Source organism: Diaporthe amygdali, assembly GCF_026229845.1.
Source record: "Diaporthe amygdali strain CAA958 chromosome Unknown NODE_33_length_508711_cov_65_296071, whole genome shotgun sequence".
NCBI classification, from domain to species: domain Eukaryota; kingdom Fungi; phylum Ascomycota; class Sordariomycetes; order Diaporthales; family Diaporthaceae; genus Diaporthe; species Diaporthe amygdali.
In genome coordinates this window covers 471,271-489,587 of record NW_026517053.1, presented here as the reverse complement: position 1 = coordinate 489,587, position 18,317 = coordinate 471,271, and the positions used below count along the sequence as shown (strand labels likewise).

General features: G+C 52.4%; 6 protein-coding genes across 6 annotated transcripts; 2 read left to right on the top strand and 4 right to left on the bottom strand.

Annotated features, from left to right (window-relative positions):
- Positions 1-1,346: 1,346 nt before the first annotated feature.
- Positions 1,347-3,278, bottom strand: J7T55_002351 (uncharacterized protein; the record flags this gene model as incomplete). Its single annotated transcript, XM_053132890.1, has 2 exons — positions 1,347-3,080; positions 3,168-3,278. The coding sequence occupies 2 exons, from the start codon at positions 3,276-3,278 to the stop codon at positions 1,347-1,349; spliced, it is 1,845 nt and encodes a 614-aa protein (XP_052989322.1).
- A 1,147-nt stretch (positions 3,279-4,425) lies between these two features.
- On the top strand, positions 4,426-5,242 carry J7T55_002350 (60S ribosomal protein L44; the record flags this gene model as incomplete). Its single annotated transcript, XM_053132889.1, has 5 exons — positions 4,426-4,428; positions 4,489-4,514; positions 4,778-4,830; positions 4,894-4,945; positions 5,056-5,242. The coding sequence occupies 5 exons, from the start codon at positions 4,426-4,428 to the stop codon at positions 5,240-5,242; spliced, it is 321 nt and encodes a 106-aa protein (XP_052989321.1).
- A 551-nt stretch (positions 5,243-5,793) lies between these two features.
- On the bottom strand, positions 5,794-7,078 carry J7T55_002349 (uncharacterized protein; the record flags this gene model as incomplete). Its single annotated transcript, XM_053132888.1, has 3 exons — positions 5,794-6,419; positions 6,535-6,778; positions 6,959-7,078. The coding sequence occupies 3 exons, from the start codon at positions 7,076-7,078 to the stop codon at positions 5,794-5,796; spliced, it is 990 nt and encodes a 329-aa protein (XP_052989320.1).
- Positions 7,079-7,948: 870 nt separating this feature from the next.
- Positions 7,949-9,760, bottom strand: J7T55_002348 (uncharacterized protein; the record flags this gene model as incomplete). The annotated part of the gene is made up of 3 exons (XM_053132887.1): positions 7,949-8,838; positions 8,902-9,001; positions 9,101-9,760. The coding sequence occupies 3 exons, from the start codon at positions 9,758-9,760 to the stop codon at positions 7,949-7,951; spliced, it is 1,650 nt and encodes a 549-aa protein (XP_052989319.1).
- Positions 9,761-11,719: 1,959 nt separating this feature from the next.
- J7T55_002347 (uncharacterized protein) lies at positions 11,720-14,975 on the bottom strand (the record flags this gene model as incomplete). Its single annotated transcript, XM_053132886.1, has 7 exons — positions 11,720-11,848; positions 11,917-13,168; positions 13,223-13,247; positions 13,305-13,693; positions 13,780-13,789; positions 13,854-13,890; positions 14,166-14,975. The coding sequence occupies 7 exons, from the start codon at positions 14,973-14,975 to the stop codon at positions 11,720-11,722; spliced, it is 2,652 nt and encodes an 883-aa protein (XP_052989318.1).
- A 1,515-nt stretch (positions 14,976-16,490) lies between these two features.
- Positions 16,491-18,066, top strand: J7T55_002346 (phophatase 2c family protein; the record flags this gene model as incomplete). Its single annotated transcript, XM_053132885.1, has 3 exons — positions 16,491-16,747; positions 16,800-17,464; positions 17,693-18,066. 3 exons carry the CDS (start codon positions 16,491-16,493, stop codon positions 18,064-18,066), a joined length of 1,296 nt encoding a protein of 431 aa, XP_052989317.1.
- Positions 18,067-18,317: the final 251 nt, after the last annotated feature.

Below are 18,317 nucleotides of genomic sequence, written 5' to 3'. Positions count from 1 at the left end.
ACGTATGTGGCGTAGATAAAAGTCAGAGACATCTAGAGTAGCCTTACTGGTCAATTTCTTTTTAAGTTGCCTCCGTAATGAGTTTGGGAGGTAAGTTACCATACCTCACTGCGAGATGGTGTCGGCTCAATGGGTTGCCCTCATGGTGTGCCCGCCAAAAGATAAGGGCCTAAACGGAACAATCACAAAAGCTTGAGTCCTGCGGCAGGACAGTGTGTGAGAGCTACTGCGGCTGCTATGCCACGTAGTCCGAAATCCTGAACGATTAGCCGCTCGATTGGAGGCGTCGCGACTAAATATGCTTCCGTAGGATCAAACTAAGCGCGGTCCACGGAAAGTCGACCGGGAGGTTGGCGAGAAGCCAAAAGAGCCCACATAGCACAATCAGAGAGGCTGTAAGAGGTTGCACAATCATTACGACGCATCAGCTAACGCATCTTCTTCTTCTTCTCAGTGTAGGGTAAGCCTGGATAAGACAGCCTCTTCATCTGGCCGGTGTGACCCCCATGGGCGGGCGACCACCGCTTTGCATAGCGCGATGACACCCTGCACTTTGCCAACCTCGCCCTGTCGGGTCCTTCGTTCCGCAAGGGTTGAAATGGGGGTGCACCCGTCTTGAAGTCGGCCCTAGTCTTCGAAAAAGACTGCTAACACTGAAAAAAGCTGCCATTCGTCCCACACTTCACCCATCGGTGTTGGCGGCTGCTCGAGAAGGACGGATGGCTGCTTGACAGAACTGAGAGCTGTCGCGGTTCTAACCATACTCTGTTGACCCCTCAGCCTGTCGAATGAACCGGTGACATGGGTCCGTGCAGACATATGACTGTTGGTCTCGATTGGAGTGGAAAACAGAGAGCTCAGACGAAGATGTGATGCATTCGCCATGTTCATGTGGGTCGATCCAGCACGAGGATGGACCCACCAAATTCGCTTGCATAAGCCAAGACGTGAATAGCCACTACTCTCGCCCCGCTGAACACATTCTTTGTGTTAACCTGCGCCGTTAATGTCGACTGAGACCGTCAATAGAAATAGCTGTAAGGCACACATGGTTTGGTTCTAGAGTGTGTAGCCAGTTGGCAATTTCGAGCTTCACTGGTGGTAGAAGTTGCGGTCTAAAGCAATGAGGCTGCAAGGAGTGTTTTCTGTGTATGGAACAACATTGCATCGGCGTTGGTGCTCTTGCTGAGATACTGCTTGCGAGATAATGCAACCTCATCACGTTTCCTCTCCTGCCAATGTATGGGAAACTTCGTCACATATTCGACAATAGGCGACTGCTAAGTACAGGACACTCGCGTATGTTACCAGTAGATCCTCCAGATCCGACGTAGAGCCACAGCATCTCAATGGCTCTTGGAGTACTGGTCCACAATCTTCGATGCGGCCAATTCAGCCACGCCATAAATCATGGTCTGGATGTGACCCGAGGGCTGGATAGGAATAATCGAGGCATCCACGACACGCAGATTTTCCGTGCCATAGACTATCAGATCCGGCGAGACCACGCCACCGTCAACCTTTGGAAGCATGGCACAAGTGCCAAGAGGGTGATAGATGCTCAGCGTTGTATTCCTTGCGAACTCTTCCCACGCAGCGTCGCTTGTAGTCACATCAAACCCGGGCTCATACTCGTCCACCCAAGCCTCGCTTAAGCCAACGCTCTGCGCAATTTTCCGGCTGTATTTGGTGGCTTCCACAATGGCTCTGAGGTCGTACGAGTTCGACAAATAGCTCGGGTTAATTATGGGCTTCCCAGTCGGGTCCGACGCGTTGATATGTACGCTGCCCTTTGAGAATGGGTGCTGTACGACGGCTATAAGAGTGAAGAAGTGTGAATCGTAGTCGGCGGAGCTAGCTGGCGGGGCTCCCTTCACACCCGTATAGCCATCTGAGAAGATGAACTCAACCTCAGGCACCTGCGTGCTCAGATTCGTGGTGAGGTATGCCAGCTTGTGCTGGTCGATCACATTGGCTGGGTCTGCAGCTTGTCTGGCCAGATCAACGAGTTCCGAGGACGCATTCCCGAGGGCCTGGGCCCAGGTCAAGTAGGCATAGCCGCTTCCCGTGTAGTCGTACGCCGAATACTGATTATCTTCCCACAAAGCCAGTTGCTGGGCAGCATATGTGGCATTGGTCCGGAGCTCATCGAACGAAATCGTATAGTTCGGTTTCAATCGGTAGGAGTTCTGAATGCGAATGTGGTCTTGCAAATTCGATCCTACGCCAGGGAGTTCAAGCAGGGCATCGATACCAGCTGACGCGAGCACTGAACGATCACCGATGCCAGACAATTCCAACAGAGTTGGCGTTTGGAAGGCACCGGTGGACAGGATCACCTCTTTCCTAGCTTCCACGGTACTACCGCTAATGTTAACGCCAGTGGCAACAAATGAATCGGAATCATTCCCCTTGCCAAATACGATATTGGATACGATCGTGGTATTCCAGACAACCAAATTCGGACCGGCGAGAGAAAGATAGTCAATGGCGTAGGACCGCGTGTAGTTCGACTCTCGGATATTGCTGGGCTGATTCATGACACCGAGAGGATCCCCACCAAGTGAGTTGAGGTTGCTCCGGACACCCAGACTCTCTAGTGCTGGTTTAAAGCCATGCTGCTGAGGGGGCACGAAGCGATTGACAAGGGTCTGGATAGGCCCACCAGTCCCAACGCCTTCGTCTCCGTAGTCGTTGTTTGTGCGGTCGAAGTTTTCGACTTTCAACATAGCCGATATGAATTGTCCCCAGTTCCAACCTGGATTTCCCAGCGCCTCCCAAGCATCATAATCAGGCACACTGCCTCGATCCCATGTCATCAGATTAAGTGCCGAGGTTCCACCCAGCAGCTTACCCCGGTTAGCAGAGATGCGACGGCTGTTCAGGCCAGGCTGAGGAGTGGTTGTGAAGTTCCAGTCGTACTTGGACCCAAGAGTGCTTCCCTTCTTTCCTGGCACATTGATACCGAGCTCATTTGGAGCAGTCGGGCCGGCTTCGACTACCAGAATACAATCATCTGGCAGTCCTTGACTTAGTCTCGTTGCCAGTGCCAGTCCAGCAGTGCCACCGCCAACGATGATCTTGCAAGTGTCAGTACCAATTGGGTTTGTTTAATCCAGAGCAATGGGAAACCGAAAGAAAGGGGTAGGATGGCCAGAGAGTCTTACGAAATCGAAAGATGATGCACTGGTATTGCACTCGCCCCAGACCCCTGTAAAGGCCAGTGCTAGCAGCATGAGCGCGGCGCCGCGACGCGACGCGAGATTAGTGAAGCGCATGGTGATGCGTATTCGCAAGCGAACTGCACGCCTTGAGGAAGTTCACACATTCCAAGTCCGGAATGAAGAACAGATATACCGCTGATTATGAAAAAAGGAGACCTCTAGGCATATGGACCTGCCAAGGCCGCTGCGAATCCTTCGATATCCACACCGTCGAATACCATTATGGCGGTACCAATAATCGTGACATCCGTTGCCGGATAAAGACAAATGAGCTGACAAGCCCCTAGACCCCAGAGCCCTGTCCGACCGGGACTTTTCCCGGTAAACATGTGGAAATTGTTCATGGCTGCCGACGTGGTTTTCGAACACCCCGCGCCGTGTCCGATGAGATTGGTTCATGCATGCTAGATCGGCCTGCAACCCCGACAAGCCCATGGACTACAGCAGCAATTGAGGGAGCTAGATCATCTGAAGGATCCGATGTCTGATTGATGACTCTTCACTGGAGAGCATAGCAGCTAAATCGAAGTTGGGGTAGAATCGTACTGATCGATTTGACCAGACAATGATAAGCTCTGTCCGGCTTGGAAACATCTCTCTAGGCCCAAGTATCCGACGAAGTGGGGCACTCCTCAACGAGAATTGGACATCATCAATGTGCTTCTCGTGATACTATCTCAAGTCAAGCGTGCTTTGGGTAGGGGCTGACAGACAGACATCTTAGGCGTAGGAGTAGAGGACCCTAAAGATGCGGTATGTCTGCATGGGCTTTTAAGAATCAGGTCAGGGTACAACCCTGATTATACTCAAAAAGTCAACTCAAAAGCCCAGAATTGTGACAGTGTAGAGTATGTGGTGACAAGATACTGTGTAACTGCAGCGAACGATGGTGATGAATCGATTTGTTTGAAATGTAAACTCGGCTAAGGTGTTGTCTGATTTGAGGTGAGCAGAGTCTCAGCAGCTCAGTGACGGTTGAAGGTAGGCAGGGTTCGCTGCCCCACTTTTCACTAGCGGTGGCGCAGAACCTGTGGCGGTGCAGAAAAATCGGCGCACGAAATCCACCCTGCCTGCTCGCTCACTCGAGAAATACCGCCAAAACCTAGTGACTGACAGTGTTTGCCCTTTCTTGTCGACAACCCACCCCGTAACATCACCACCCAACGATTGTTGAAGCCGGCACCCCGTCAATACCGACAAGATGGTACGATCCTCGATGCGACTTAATTCTTTTCGATGGCCCTGCTGACTTTCTGGCTTCCAGGTGAACATTCCCAAGACCAGGAAGACGTGAGTGACACACCCTGCGATCGTCCGCCCCGCCCGCTCCACGAGCAACAAAAAATCGAACGACAGAACGGCCGCGCACGTCTGGTGCATCTGGAAATTTGGGAGGCATTCGATATGTTGTGACCGTGTGGGATTGCGCCTGGAAAAGACGGACGGAGAGCGGCCACCGACTACTCTGATGGATTGGACGCATTTCTCTGGCAGCGGGCGGCTTTGGATCATAATGCGGCACATCAGGACTCAATGCTGACTGAGAAATATAGCTACTGCAAGGGCAAGGACTGCAAGAAGCACACCCTGCACAAGGTCACGCAGTGTGAGTACTGAGAACACCAGGAGAATCACGATGAATGGCATTGGAGGTGCTGACTATTTGCAGACAAGGCTGGCAAGGCCTCCCTGTTCGCCCAGGGTAAGAGACGTTACGACCGGTACGTGTCACCGACTTCGACCTCACTACACTGTTCACCACCGAATCCACTCCTCGATCGAATCTAAACGCGTCCGCCCGTAGACACGAATGCTAACAACCCGATTATAGCAAGCAATCCGGTTACGGTGGTCAAACGAAGCCTGTCTTCCACAAGAAGGCCAAGACCACGAAGAAGGTTGTGCTGCGTCTTGAGTGCTCCTCGTGCAAGACCAAGCTGCAACTGGCCCTGAAGCGATGCAAGCACTTCGAGCTGGGTGGTGACAAGAAGACCAAGGGTGCGGCCCTTGTGTTCTAAACGGGACGCGCTTACTTGTCAACATCGTCTTTTGGTCTCTGCGGCAATTCTCACGACTTTTCTACACGGCAATATGGTGGTCATTACGGACGGGTCCTTCGGCGAAAGGATAAAATGCATGCAAACTTGCTTTCGATCCTCGCGAATGCTGTGAGGGACTGTGAGGGGACATCAGTACATAGGGAAATGCGAATCCTTGTGGAGCTGAGCTCGAGGGAGTCTGACTGCCTGTGATCATGAGAGAGGCTGAATGCCACTGAACGCATCGCCAGATGACCTGCCAGCCAAGAACAAAATACACACAGTCGAGCCATCCGAGTTTCCAGCATTTTTTTTGCGCCTTGTGATCACAAACAGGAACCTCGACTCGAAACACGAGCGGATGCGCGCATGTCCGCCGCGATGCTACAATGCTGCTCTTTGACCAGCCCTCTGGCCATCTAATGTGCTTGTGTATCTCGCAGTTCTAGACTGCACTACGGTTGGTGCAGTGTCTAAGAAGTCTACAACGTCTTGACTAGCCACATTGCCCAAGTGACAGTCACTTTAATCTAGAATCCTTCCCCCATCAGAATCGTCCTGCCTCCTCCGTACCATAGCCTACCACTCCTCGCGTCGATGCCCCTTTCCTGGCCCACAATCCACTCGCCAACGAATGACGCCTGGGCGCTGTCCCACACCTCCTTCTCCAACCAAGCGTTGATCTCATCGATCGTTCTGGTCCACTTCTCCCGGGTGGAAGGCGTCGCGTGGTCCTGTTGCGTCAGGTACCGGCCCAGTGTGATGTGCGCGCTGGGGACGACATACCGCGAGTCGACGTCCACACCCGTCGTCCTGGCGAGGTCGAAGACGTCCCGGCGGAGATGGTGATACGTGTACGAGTCATCGACGTCGTGGCCGCCGTCGGCCCCACCGGAAGAGCTGCCGGCCGGGGCGGCCGGGGGCGGCGAAGTCACGGGCTCCCCGGCGGCCGGGAGGAAGGACATGGCGAAGGCGGCCAGGTCATACGAAACCATCGGCTTGACGAGGCGGCTGCGGTGTGCGAAGGTGAAGTTGGCCAGTGCCGGGATCGTGGAGCGCATCTGCGTCACGATCTCGGCGATCTCGGCGGGCGTGCGGCTGTGTGTTACCTCGAGAGTGGTGAGATGCATGCGGTGAGGTGGCATGAGCCAAATGTCTAGTGCGGTAGTACTCGTCAGTCTTAGAAGCAAGTGTGTTCGTCCAGCCCTCTAGTGACAAGATCTGGACAGAACCGGAGGAGTCTTCCTTTTCACCAGAGTCCATCGACATACTCGGTGCCGCCTCCTTGAGAAGGGACTGTATTTTGCTAGCGAGCTTGATGATGTGTTCCGGTGGCCTGGCCCAGAATACGAGGCAGTTCCTTGGGTCCGTGAAGCCCGGCTCGATGCTAGGGTTCTCAAGTCTAAGCAGGAAGGGGTCGATGAGGACCTCCTTGAAATCCGTTGACAAAAATCTCTCCTTCTGCTGACCATTCCTTGTCACTCTGTGCGTAGAATACAGGGATTGTATCTCCGTCTGTATAACCAGTTAGCAATGAACGTTAACTTGCAGCATATGTACCTAAGCAGGAAACCGCTGAGCTGGTCTCGACCACGTGGTCCGTCGTGACACCTAGCTCAAAGGTTGTGACCCAACTCGTGTCCCTCATGAATGCATCTTGGACTCCAGTCGAGGCCGCCGAGAGCTCACACGTACCTCATCATCGTGGCAGGCCTCGATCATAGCCTTGTATGGGTTCTCTCCCGGCTTGATCTTGACGCCTGAGAGATCCTCAAGTTTGTTCTTGGCGTCGGTGGATTCGAGCGCGGGGCTCATCTTGAATTTCTGGGAGTTACCAGTAGAGCCAAGCCAGATATAATTCGGAATAGGATGCTTGCTCGTCGCAACCAGTGCTGCCGTTTTTCAATCTACCAGGCACACCGACAGAAGGTGATGGCTTCCGGCAAAAGAGGCTAGATTGTCAACTGGTCAACGCGGTGAGGTCGCGGCCGGGCGCCGAACCGGCACCGATCGGAAGGAGCTGTCGCAAGCTGGCAGAAATTCACTTTCGAGATTCTTAATGACATATTTTGTGTCTACCAGGCTCTCAGCTCGTCTTGATGACCAGACAAGCTCTAAATTGACTCTGTACACTGAGTTCCTACTTTGTTCATTCTTCAGGCCGTGCTCAGGCTCGATACGTGTGTGCCTGGGTCCCCATCACTTCTGGACAATCAGTATCGAAATAATGCACATTGCTCAGTCACAATCCAAATGCATACATAATCTACACAAGACCTAATTGCCAACACAACAGCATGTCAGTGGAGCTCGCGGACTTGCAACACCAACAGGGCTGACAATCACTGAAAGCACAGTATAAGGGCTTTCCTTGCTTGCTCGGTGTTGGTCAGGAATTTTGCCAGATTATCAGCCTCGCTTGCGTCATATTCTACAGTTTGCTCGTATCACGTTGAATAGGGCACAAAGAGGCAGCAAATGTCGAAATGAGTCCTTTCGAGAGCTATCTCGCAAACTCCAATGAGACCAAGTAATGTACATTAATAACAGTGTAGCTCGAAGCCAGACGAGTGATATAGACAGCAGATTGAATATTTACAGATCCCCAGACATCATTCTGTTCACAGTGAGAATGCTAAAAACATGCCATTGACATCAATCAAAACACATCGGCAGTTCAAGAACCTAGTTTCGTCGAAGCTTGGCAGACTTCTTGCAGTCGGGCTTGGCCGTCGTGGTAGGTGAGGACGCCGAGGCATCAGCGACCGCTTTGCCCTGGCCCCATCCGCCGCCGAAGGAGCCCCAGTCCTGGCCCCAGCCCTGGCCGCCCGCGGAGGGCTGCGCAGCGGCAGCGGAGGAGTATCTGGTAGCAAAGCCAGTTGCGGATGGCAGGCTCGGGGCGTAACCGCTAGCACCCACGTTCCCGGAAGAGGCAACAGGGGTAGCAGAGCTGGCACTGGCCTGGGAAACAGCATTGTTCTTGGTGTCCGCAGAGGAGCCCGCGCCGTTCAGGATAGCACTGATGGGCTGTCTGCCGGGGTAGAAGGAGGCAGGCATGGTGGGGATGGGGATCGAGGAAGAGATGTCGTAACCAGTGGTGAGCTCGTTGTCCATGGTGGAGTAGGCGGCAGAGCCGGACGTTGTGATGGTCTGCGTTGAGCTGTACGCAGTGGTGGCATCGGCGGTGTTGAGGCAAGCTCCTTGACCGTATGCGTTCTGGCACCCATACAAGACCTCATCTCCAGAGTCGGTCCAGACGTCGAAGTCTTCGATAGTAATATCAGTGCAAGGCACGGCTTCCGGGCAGTTCATCTTGATCGGGCCCCGCTCTGTACCATCGGCGCACGTGCCGGACCAGCCCGAGAAAGAGATGTTGGAATAGTTGATACCGTCGCCATCTGCGACACTCATGCTCGCCCAAGCCGTGTCAAAGTCGAGTGTATAGGCGTTCGAGTGACCCATGAAGTTGTTGAAGGCCAGATTCTTGACATCGCCGCTGCCACCGTTCGATTTAATCATGTACATCTGGTTGGAATGATGCGTGTAGATGTAGTTATACTCAATGTCGTGGATGTCTAATATCAAAAGGGTCAATTTGAGCTCAAATAGAGGTCATTATGGTTCAACTTATAACTTACCAATACCAGTAGCCAGCGAGCCCATAGCACAGCCACCACTCCAGTTGCAGTGAACTTGTTCAATCAAGAGATGATCAGAGGGGTCTTTGACCGTCACACACTACAGCATTTTGTGTTAGCCATCAACGCATTAAGAAGGCTTCTAGGAAAGAAAAGAAGACAGAGGAGCCCACTGTATGCTCATCGGCTGTGTACATACCTCATCTTTGTTAGACACTTCTATATCATGTATGTGAATGTTCGAGCCCCAAACATCGATGCCATCAAGACCACCTTCGTAACCTCCATGGATCACCATATTGTAGATCTCGCCATTCGTGCAAGTGTCGATGGACAGGTGAAATTGCGGAGCATCGACGAGGATCACGTCATGAACAGAGAAGTCCTGGACGTCGTAGAGGCGCAAAAGACGTGCTCCATATTCACCATTCTTGTGGAATTCATAGCCGTAGCCCTGGATTGCACCCTTGGAAGAAGCGCTATAAAACTCGAAGTCGGTGGAGTGCTCGATCATGAACATGTTGCCAGAGTCCGAGCCCGTTCGGTAGATGGTTCCCTCAAGGTTGATGCTCGTGCCTGTGCCTCCAGACAACTTCACCCAAGTTGCCATGCCGTAGTCTCCCTCGGGAATAAGCACTTCACCGCCTGAGGCGCAGGCTGCCCATGCCTTGGCAATAGCATCACCGTTGTCTGTGGATGCATCTGCAACTCCGCCGTAGTCCAAGATACTGCATTGCTTGGTGGACTGCTTCGCAGAAGTGGTGGTAGTCGGCCCAACTGTTCCTGACAGCTGAGCTGCGGCCGGCAGAACAAAGCTGGCCGTAGCCAGTAGGCCAGAAATAAGCATGCGAGGTGCCATGATGAGAAGATAAAAAGAGTGAATGAAGTGAAAGAACGACTATAGCGAGTGCGGTCGGTGGACGCCCGGTAAGATGGCGGATGAATGCAATGCGCAGAGATAAGAAGAGAGGACGAATTCAGACTGAAAAGGCGAGAGCCAAGATTCACTTATCACTGCAGAACATGGCATGGCATCGATCGTGGGCAATGGCCCAACATTTCAAAGCCGGGTTGTTTCGTTTCACGGTGGAGACGGCGGTTAACAAGGTCCCAGAAACATCTGCAGATAGATTTCGAATTCGGTCAGATCAGGACTAGAGGATCCAGAATCATGCAAGGAACCCTGAGAGAAGAAGCAGGATCATAGACATGAAGTCCTGCAGACCCGCCGACTGCTTACGTCCTCAGGGAGTACTAGCCGCAGGAGTACGGCATTTGCCCCTTTTTGCACATGGGGTCAACTCAAGTCGGAACTACGGCCATCGATGGGCGGTTGCAGATAAATTTGGGTGATGGGCCTAATACTGAACAGTTGCTAGGCCCTTGTTCCGTTTCGCCCCACCAATGGCATGTTGGTGGTGCCTTTCAGTGGAGGGAATGTTAGCGGGTCATTTCCTGTGGGGTTCTCCCGCTATGCACAAATCGAATTCTCCGTTTTCTCCGTGAAACGAAATATTTTATTGCAGGCCGGGCAACGTCACCCCTCCACCGGAACCAAAAGTTGGGGCACAGAGTCTCGTATAACAGACCGCGCGAGGATGTCAACGCTCGCGCCCGAGCAAAAGTCAGGTAGAGCTTTGTGGAGAAGGGGATACGGCAACATTCAGATCGCCTCAACGCTCCCAACCCACCGCAGAGCCCCAAAAATGATCATCCGTTGCCCATTCCTTGAATCTGATCTGTGAGCAAGACCCGAGAACTGCTTGGCCCAAGGGATACTACTCGATGACTTTATGAAAAGTTCTTCTTTCAGCACCGCGTGATTCTCGTCTTGAGAATTACTGAGCGACTTCCATCGAACGCCCGCAGCGTGTTGAGCGGTGCGATGCCCTTGATCACGGGACATTGGAAGTGCTCGTCGGAGTATATGAGCGTTGTCTAGTGCCTCAGGAGATCAGAACGCGTGGAGACCCACTTTTCAAGCTCGGTTAGATCGCTCTAGATGAAGTAAGCTTTCTTTGAAGTTTCCTGTGCCAGACTCTGATCGGCCTATGGCCTTTACTGCCGGGAGGTGGAGGACGGCGTTGTAGTACATCAATCATCGCTTTGGACTTTTGCCGCACTCAGCTCAGGTGTTGAGCACACTCGGCTCCAAGCAGCAAGTAGGTAAGACCTGTTTCCTAGGCCTCTTGAGTTCGTCTCTGAAAGATATGACCAGCTTCAGAAAGCAATCAAGTGCAGAGTCTTCTTGTGCCATCGCCGTGTGTCTATTCGGGAAGCCGACATAGAAGCGAAGTATTTTGAATAAGATTGTCCACATAATTATGAATGACAGAAGGTTCTGTGCAAACGTTTGCTGAATAGTAGGGTATAGCCTACCTAGGTACTAGTAGAAGACCTGCGAAGTGGACGATGGTCGCCGTCAAAGTGAACCCGTCACCAGCGTAACCAAATGTCGACTATCCACCGCAAAACAGTATCGATTTCCCTATCAATGGACATTGCTTTTGAATACCTAGGCAAGCGAAGGAGACTTGCTACATTCAGATTGTGCTACTCGTGTGATCCAATATAACCGCAGCATTCCGCAAATGAGCCCCCTTGATTATAACATTGAAGGCTAGCAACCCCTTCTATCGATTCGACAGAGTCAGTGATGTTCCGGCCGCGGTTCCCTGTCCTTAGAACGTCCCAGATTAAACAAAAAGACGTTCTCGACCGCATCGGTTACGTAGGCGCCAGCCAAATGATGGCAATTCAACGGGGACCCTAGTTTCCTACACCCAATATGCTCTCTCTCTTCAAATCGCCACCTATCTCACAGAGCCGCTTTGCCTCGGGACTCAAACGGCAGTACCAATACCAACAGGCCTGCTGCGATAAATAACGCACCACTCGTATATACAGGCGCTGCAGTCTCCAAATTGGCGAACATGGCGATGATCGGCTGGATATTATCCAAACCCCATATTAGCATCCGAACAAAGAATGTGTCTCTTTAGTAGTGCAACTTACCGCCATGATCCCGAATATACGATTACTGACAGCAGTCAAGGCGTTGCCCGTGCCTCTTTGAGGTGTCGGGAACAATTCCGGTGTGAATCCATAGAGAACGGCATACATAACGTTACTCGCAAAATTCCAAGCACAATTCCAGCCAAGCAGCGCGTTCGAGTTCAGCGCTGTGGTACTCCCATACAGAAAAACGCCTGTAACGACAGTGCTCAAGCTGAGGGCTCTCTTCCGCCCAAATCTCGGCAGCTCCACCAGGAGCCCACCGAGAAGCGCCCCTGGGATGCCTAAGACTGCTATTATCAGGCTATTCCTGTAGGTCAAATAGGTTGAGCCATCACCGAAATCAGCTCCCCGGGTCGCCTGTATGTAAGGAAGAAATGCGTTGTAGAGCGGGTAACCCAGCCCAATGAATGCCCATACAGCCATGATAGTGCCCGTGCTAAGTGCCATCTTGCGCGTTGCGAAGAGCGGTTTTACACGGCTAAGGCTGAGGTTTTCAAGTCGTCGTTTGACCGCAGTTGCGGCGCTGGTCTGAGGCACGTATCCCTCGGGCTCACAGGCCTTGAGATCCTCAAGCGTCAAGGAAGTGGCTTCCGACCGTCCGTTTCGACGGGCCACTTCGTGCACAACTCGGACAGCCTCTTCGTCTAGTCCCTTGCCCATCAGATACTTTGGGCTCTCATAGATCGTAAAGCACAAGAATCTAATGGCGAACATAATCAGTGTGATCCCACCCATAGTAATGACGAAGTACCGCCACCCCATATTTCTGCTTCGGGTACACGTCTCATCCTGTTGACAAGTGAGACTACCGAGTAAAGGCCACGCAATCAACGTGGCCACCACCTGCGCAATGGCCCAGTCTATGCTCAATACCGTGAGAAGATATTGATGGCTAGCAGGCAAGAATTCGAGGAAGATGGCGCTATCTACGGGGAGGTTGCCGCCGACGCCGAAGCTCCAGAAGGCCGCGAAGATCCCGATGGCGGCAAAATTGGGAGAGCTTGCTGCAATCATTCCCCAGACAGCGGCTGTCCCGAGGGTGGCGTTGAAGCCGATCTTGCGTCCGAAGATATCGCATCCGAAGCCCCAGAATATCGCCCCAGCAAGAAGGCCAATGTTTTGCGAGAGGCTGAGGAGGGGAGGTCTCGGGGCGTTGAACTCATTTGAGACTGGGGTTAATATGAGTGATGTCACGATGGGCCATAAGTTGTCAGAGGCCCAGCCGAAGCCCACGACGATGAAGAGCTGCCTTTTGGGTTGTCAGAGAAGGGGTGACATTTAGTAACAATTGGGAGTTGCAGACCATTGATACCATCCCATGCCGATATCTTGGATCTTGGAGCATGGTCAGTCTTGCAACACAAGCTTGAACACAGGTTTGCGACTTGCTGCTCGGTTCAGAACCCTGGCCTTTGCCTCGTAGACCGGGTCGATTTCTCCCTTTGGGATCGCGGCAGCGTCATCACTGCCAATACCGAAGTCGGTATCTACGCTGTGTTGCCGGTGTGCAGCCTCGTGCCCCTCGTCTGCTTTCTTGTCCATGTTGATACTGCGGATTTCACGTATGGCCGTCAAGGGCGAAACAGAATCAAATATCACAGGATGGGGCTGGGAGTAGAGATTGAAGCGAACTTCGTCCAGAGCTCGGAAGCAGTGGCTTTCGAGTGTTGTGTTGATTTGCCCCCGAAGCTTAGCAGGTGGTGCTGGAGTGGATGGGTGCACGGGTTGCATTAGCGCACATGTAGATGCATTGGAAGGTTTGCTCCTTCGGTCCCTGGGGCTTGGATTAGTGGTATCATTCCATCCATGCTAACTATCACGCCATTGCATTGGCACAGCGTCAGAGCGTCTGTGGCTCACTTCTCCTCCTCTGAAAGGTCACATTTCAAAGCATGTCTCAGTCACAATTACCACTTGCCGCATCCGGCTCTCACCTGGACCATTGCGTTTCCCAAAGAGACCTTTCACTTGCTTCGTAAGATTTAATATGATGCCAATCTTCTCTTGTCGCAACAGAAAAGTTCGCACTGATGGCAAAACGGTGTGATATACACACGTAAGTAATAGAATTAGATCATTCTCAACAAATTACATCGAGGCTCTTATTCTCATCTTATCCGGTTATAAAAGAATTTGTTTTGAAGGAATAGTATTTGTGTGCTTTCTTATTATGATGAAATGGCTCTCATTTAAGTCTAACTCAAACGCCGCCGCTTCTCTTTTTTAGGGATGTCGCTGAGCCTTACCATGCATATCGGTGCCGCATGTGGACGCCGGACGAGCTCCACATCAAGGACCCCGGAGGCTTCAGCGAGCTCGCGCAACTTGCTGAAGCCGTAGTTGGCAGCGTTGAAGTCTGGTGACTGCTTGGTGAGATAAGTGCCGACATTGGCCAAGTTTGCGTGGCCATCGTCATCTGCACAAGCGACCACGGCTCTCGTCAGCGTCCCGAGTGCTTCTGCGTCTAGTTTACCGGTTGCGGGACCAGAGGGCGCGGGCGCTGGAGTTGGTGAGATGCTCGCACCGGCTTGACTGCTCTGAATTGTTGCAACAAAAGGCCGCCGGGCAGCAGCTTCTGTGACACCATCGGCATGGATGGCGGGCGGTACCTCGTCGGGCGACACCGTTTCCAGGGCGTCGAAGTAATAGAACTTGTCGCAGGCACTGACAAAGGGGCGCGGCGTCTTCCTCTCGCCAAAGCCGTAGACGGTGAGCCCCTGTTCACGGATGCGCACGGCGAGGCGGGTGAAGTCGCTATCGCTCGAGACAAGGCAGAAGCCGGAAAAGCGACCTGTGTACAGCAGGTCCATGGCCTCGATAATCATGGCGCCGTCAGTGGCGTTCTTGCCGGTGGTGTAGGCGAATTGCTGGACGGGTTGGATCGAGTGTTCAAGGAGGCACTTCTTCCAGGGGCCCAGGTTTGGTAAGGTCCAGTCCCCGTAGATGCGTCGGACATTCGAAGTACCATGTTTTGCGATCTCGGACAGGACGCCCGTGATCACCTTGGCCGATACGTTGTCGCCGTCGATGAGTAGAGCCAGCGTGTCCGAGCCCATACTTAGCGTGGAATAAGAACGGCAGCAGAAGGATAGCTTCGAAAGACCTGAGTTTTGCGAGTTGGATTGATACCGAAGTTGTGTCGGCCGTTGGGGTTCGTCATTCCGAAACGATAGGTAAATCCAATTGTGGCGGGAATTCAGCTTTGAAAAGGCAGAAGCCCTAACCCTTTTTTGAATGTTGGATTGAGAGAAGTCAAGTATTGAAGAATATGTATGAAACTAGAATAGACAGTAGCATTGTAATGACATGATACTAGAATTGGCCGACGAGATGAATTGGTTTCTCCTATTAGAGATTAATTCAGACGAGGTTATTCTAGTTACCTGATTCATGCCCTATTGTTCGGTCCCTCGTGTGCTGGATGACTTATACAAGTTTTGCATAAATTTATACCGCTCGAAATGTAGTCTCAGAATGAACACTATCACCAAAACTCTTTGGCCCCAGAAGAAAAGACAATGGGAGCATTCTCGAGCCTCCATCGGTTCGAAGGCCGTCACCACGGGGCTGTAAGCTTGTAGGGCCTGTGTTTATGAGTGAAATAACATTTTTGCACAACCTGCCATCTTACTCTTACCTTCAGTAGCTCTAAAGTCTTAATCGTTTTCCAGGGTCACGATGCATGGTTTACGAACAAAGTGTCAAATATGATCAGCTTCTGCGCTCTAAAGTTCTTCCTGAAATCATGTTACATCCCTCCTGCTCCCCCTGAGCGTAATCGTTCTCTATCGTACCTAACGCACTCCATGATACAGCAATTTGCAGGCCCCAGAATCTGTCTCATGAGACCATTGAGGAGAAATAACTAGCTCGGAGCACCACTTCCATGTCTGCTCCTTGTCTTTCTAATCGTGTCATTCAGAAAACCGCGTATTGTGCAGGATCCCCACGGAACAAGCCGTCTACGAACACCGCTCGAGAAAATATTTCTACCTCTTTTTCTCCAGTGGTGAAAAGTGAGTAATTGAATATAGCACTGCAGACCAATAAATACCCGAAAACAACACTGCAGTGGTGAATGGGGCTCACAACCGACGGGGATCATGTGGGAGATGCACTAAGTGCATCATTTGCCCCTCTTTCCTAACCACGTTAATTATTTGGGCAGGTCAGCATCGAGACACATAAGAACCAATTTCATTTAGCGGCCCCGCGCAGGATCAGCACAGCCACCGTTACTGATAAGAAAGAAATAACTGCTCGCGTGACGAAATCCTTTTTACGGCAGGCTAAAGCTTTGCTGCGTATAGTTGATAGTCTTGAAGGCGCTGTGTGCTTAAACGCATCGGATGAACAGCGAAAGGGTCTCAAGAGTCAACGTGCATGTCTCCCCAGAGATAGGCTTCCTCTCCAAGGGCAAGCAGAACAGCTCATTCATATAAGAAGGCCCGCCTGCTCACTGTCTCACCCACTTCATGCCACATCTGCGTTTATGATAGACCTCCCGCCCTCGGCAACACCAAAATTACTTTCAGTATTTGCCACGGCTTCTGTGTCCCAACGTCACGATCATGGTCCAGGACGGTTACCACGGACTACAGTGGCAAAGAAGGAATTATCCAATCTTGAGCTTGGAGGACGCAAACAAGGTCTTGCGCAGAAGCGAGCTCTCTCAGGACCCAGGAGTGGACGGTCCTGTCCGCATCACTCGCTTCGACAGTCTGAGAGTAGAAGCGACGCAGCCATGCCAGGACAATTTTACCTATGAGACCGCTGACGTAGGCGCGGGTGATCCTTGGCATTTCTGGGGAGTATTTGATGGTCACGCGTGAGTCTGCCGGATGGATCAGAGGAAGATCGCTATTTGTTGACATATTTAGGGGTTGGCAAACGTCGACAGTGCTCAGCCAGTCACTGGTGTCCTATGTAGCACGAGAGTTGAAGCAGGTGGACAAGACCGACCCAGAAAGCATCGATCAAGCCATCAAGATCGCCTTCATCAAGCTTGATGACGAGATCGTCAAGGGTGCTCTGGAGTCTGTAAAAAGCGCTGGGAGCCGGCCGCGTGCAGAGACTATCGCCGACATCGCTCCAGCTAATTCGGGGTCGATGGCTGTCCTCAGCGTCTTTGACCCGGCGACGTCCACCCTTCGCGTTGCGTCAGTTGGTGACTCTCAAGCTATCCTAGGCCAACACGCCGCAGGCACGGGCGACGCCCCCTCTCAGACATGGACGGCAGTACCGCTCTCCGTTCCCCAGACACCCGACCGGCCGGACGAGCTAGAACGACTCCATGCTCAACATCCCGGGGAGCCGGACTCTGACCTCTTCACTCCGGATGGAAAACGCCTTCTCGGTCTTCCGGTGACCAGGGCATTTGGCGATCTTAGGTGGAAATGGCCTGACGAGGCCATCGCGGATGCTCGCAAGAAGTTCTATGCATTTCCCGCGCGCCCGAACGCAAAAACACCTCCTTACCTGACCGCAGAGCCTGAGATCAGTACCACTGTCGTCAAGAAAGGTGACTTTGCCGTCCTTGCAACAGGTGAGTGAGCTCTACATAAGAATTTCAACCTGACTAGACCTGTTGTTTCCCCCTTAGAGACACTGTTCAAAGCAAGTCGGACAGTTCGGAACAAGCATCTATATACTGGGATGCAGAGCTTGACTCACTTTCTGGGCATAGCATATCTCAGCCGTCCTAAATTAACCCCATTTGACTATCTTCTCCTATTGCACACATATACACAGATTACTGACCGACAAGTTGCAGATGGTCTCTGGGATACCCTGACGCCAGACAATGTAGTAGAATGCCTAAGGCTATGGCTCCAGGAAGGCAGACTCAAAGGCCCCGGCACCCTCAAGGAAGCTCAACAGCCCGAGAGCGCCGACTCTGCTCCCGTATTCTCCGGGGACGAAGAGCCCGAATCGCGCGTGGGCTACCCGTGGGACTGGAAGGGCCGGCCTGAGGACTTTGTCGTCGAGGACGACAACGCCGCCACCCACCTCGCTAGGAACGCCCTTGGCGGGAAGAGGAGGGAGCAGTTCTGTACCATCCTGGGTGTGCCGGAGCCGCACACGGACGATGCCCGCGACGACATCACGGTCCAGGTCCTCTTCTTCGGGGATATTGGGACTGACTGAAGGGAGGCCGTGTTGAGAGACTATGAGTTCAGATGTCTTCCCTTTTTGTTCAGTAACAGCAAGATGGTGGTTCCGCTCGCGTGATATTCCGCAAATTTCTTTCTCATTATCGTTTATGTTTCTTCGCTTCTAGTTTGGGCTCACTACTCCGGCGCTTTCTTCTTCTCCATCAGCCTAGGAGCCGGTGCTTGCCTTGCACAACAAGGGGGCTATCGTGTCCCAGAATACATGCTGAAAATGGCGACACGTTA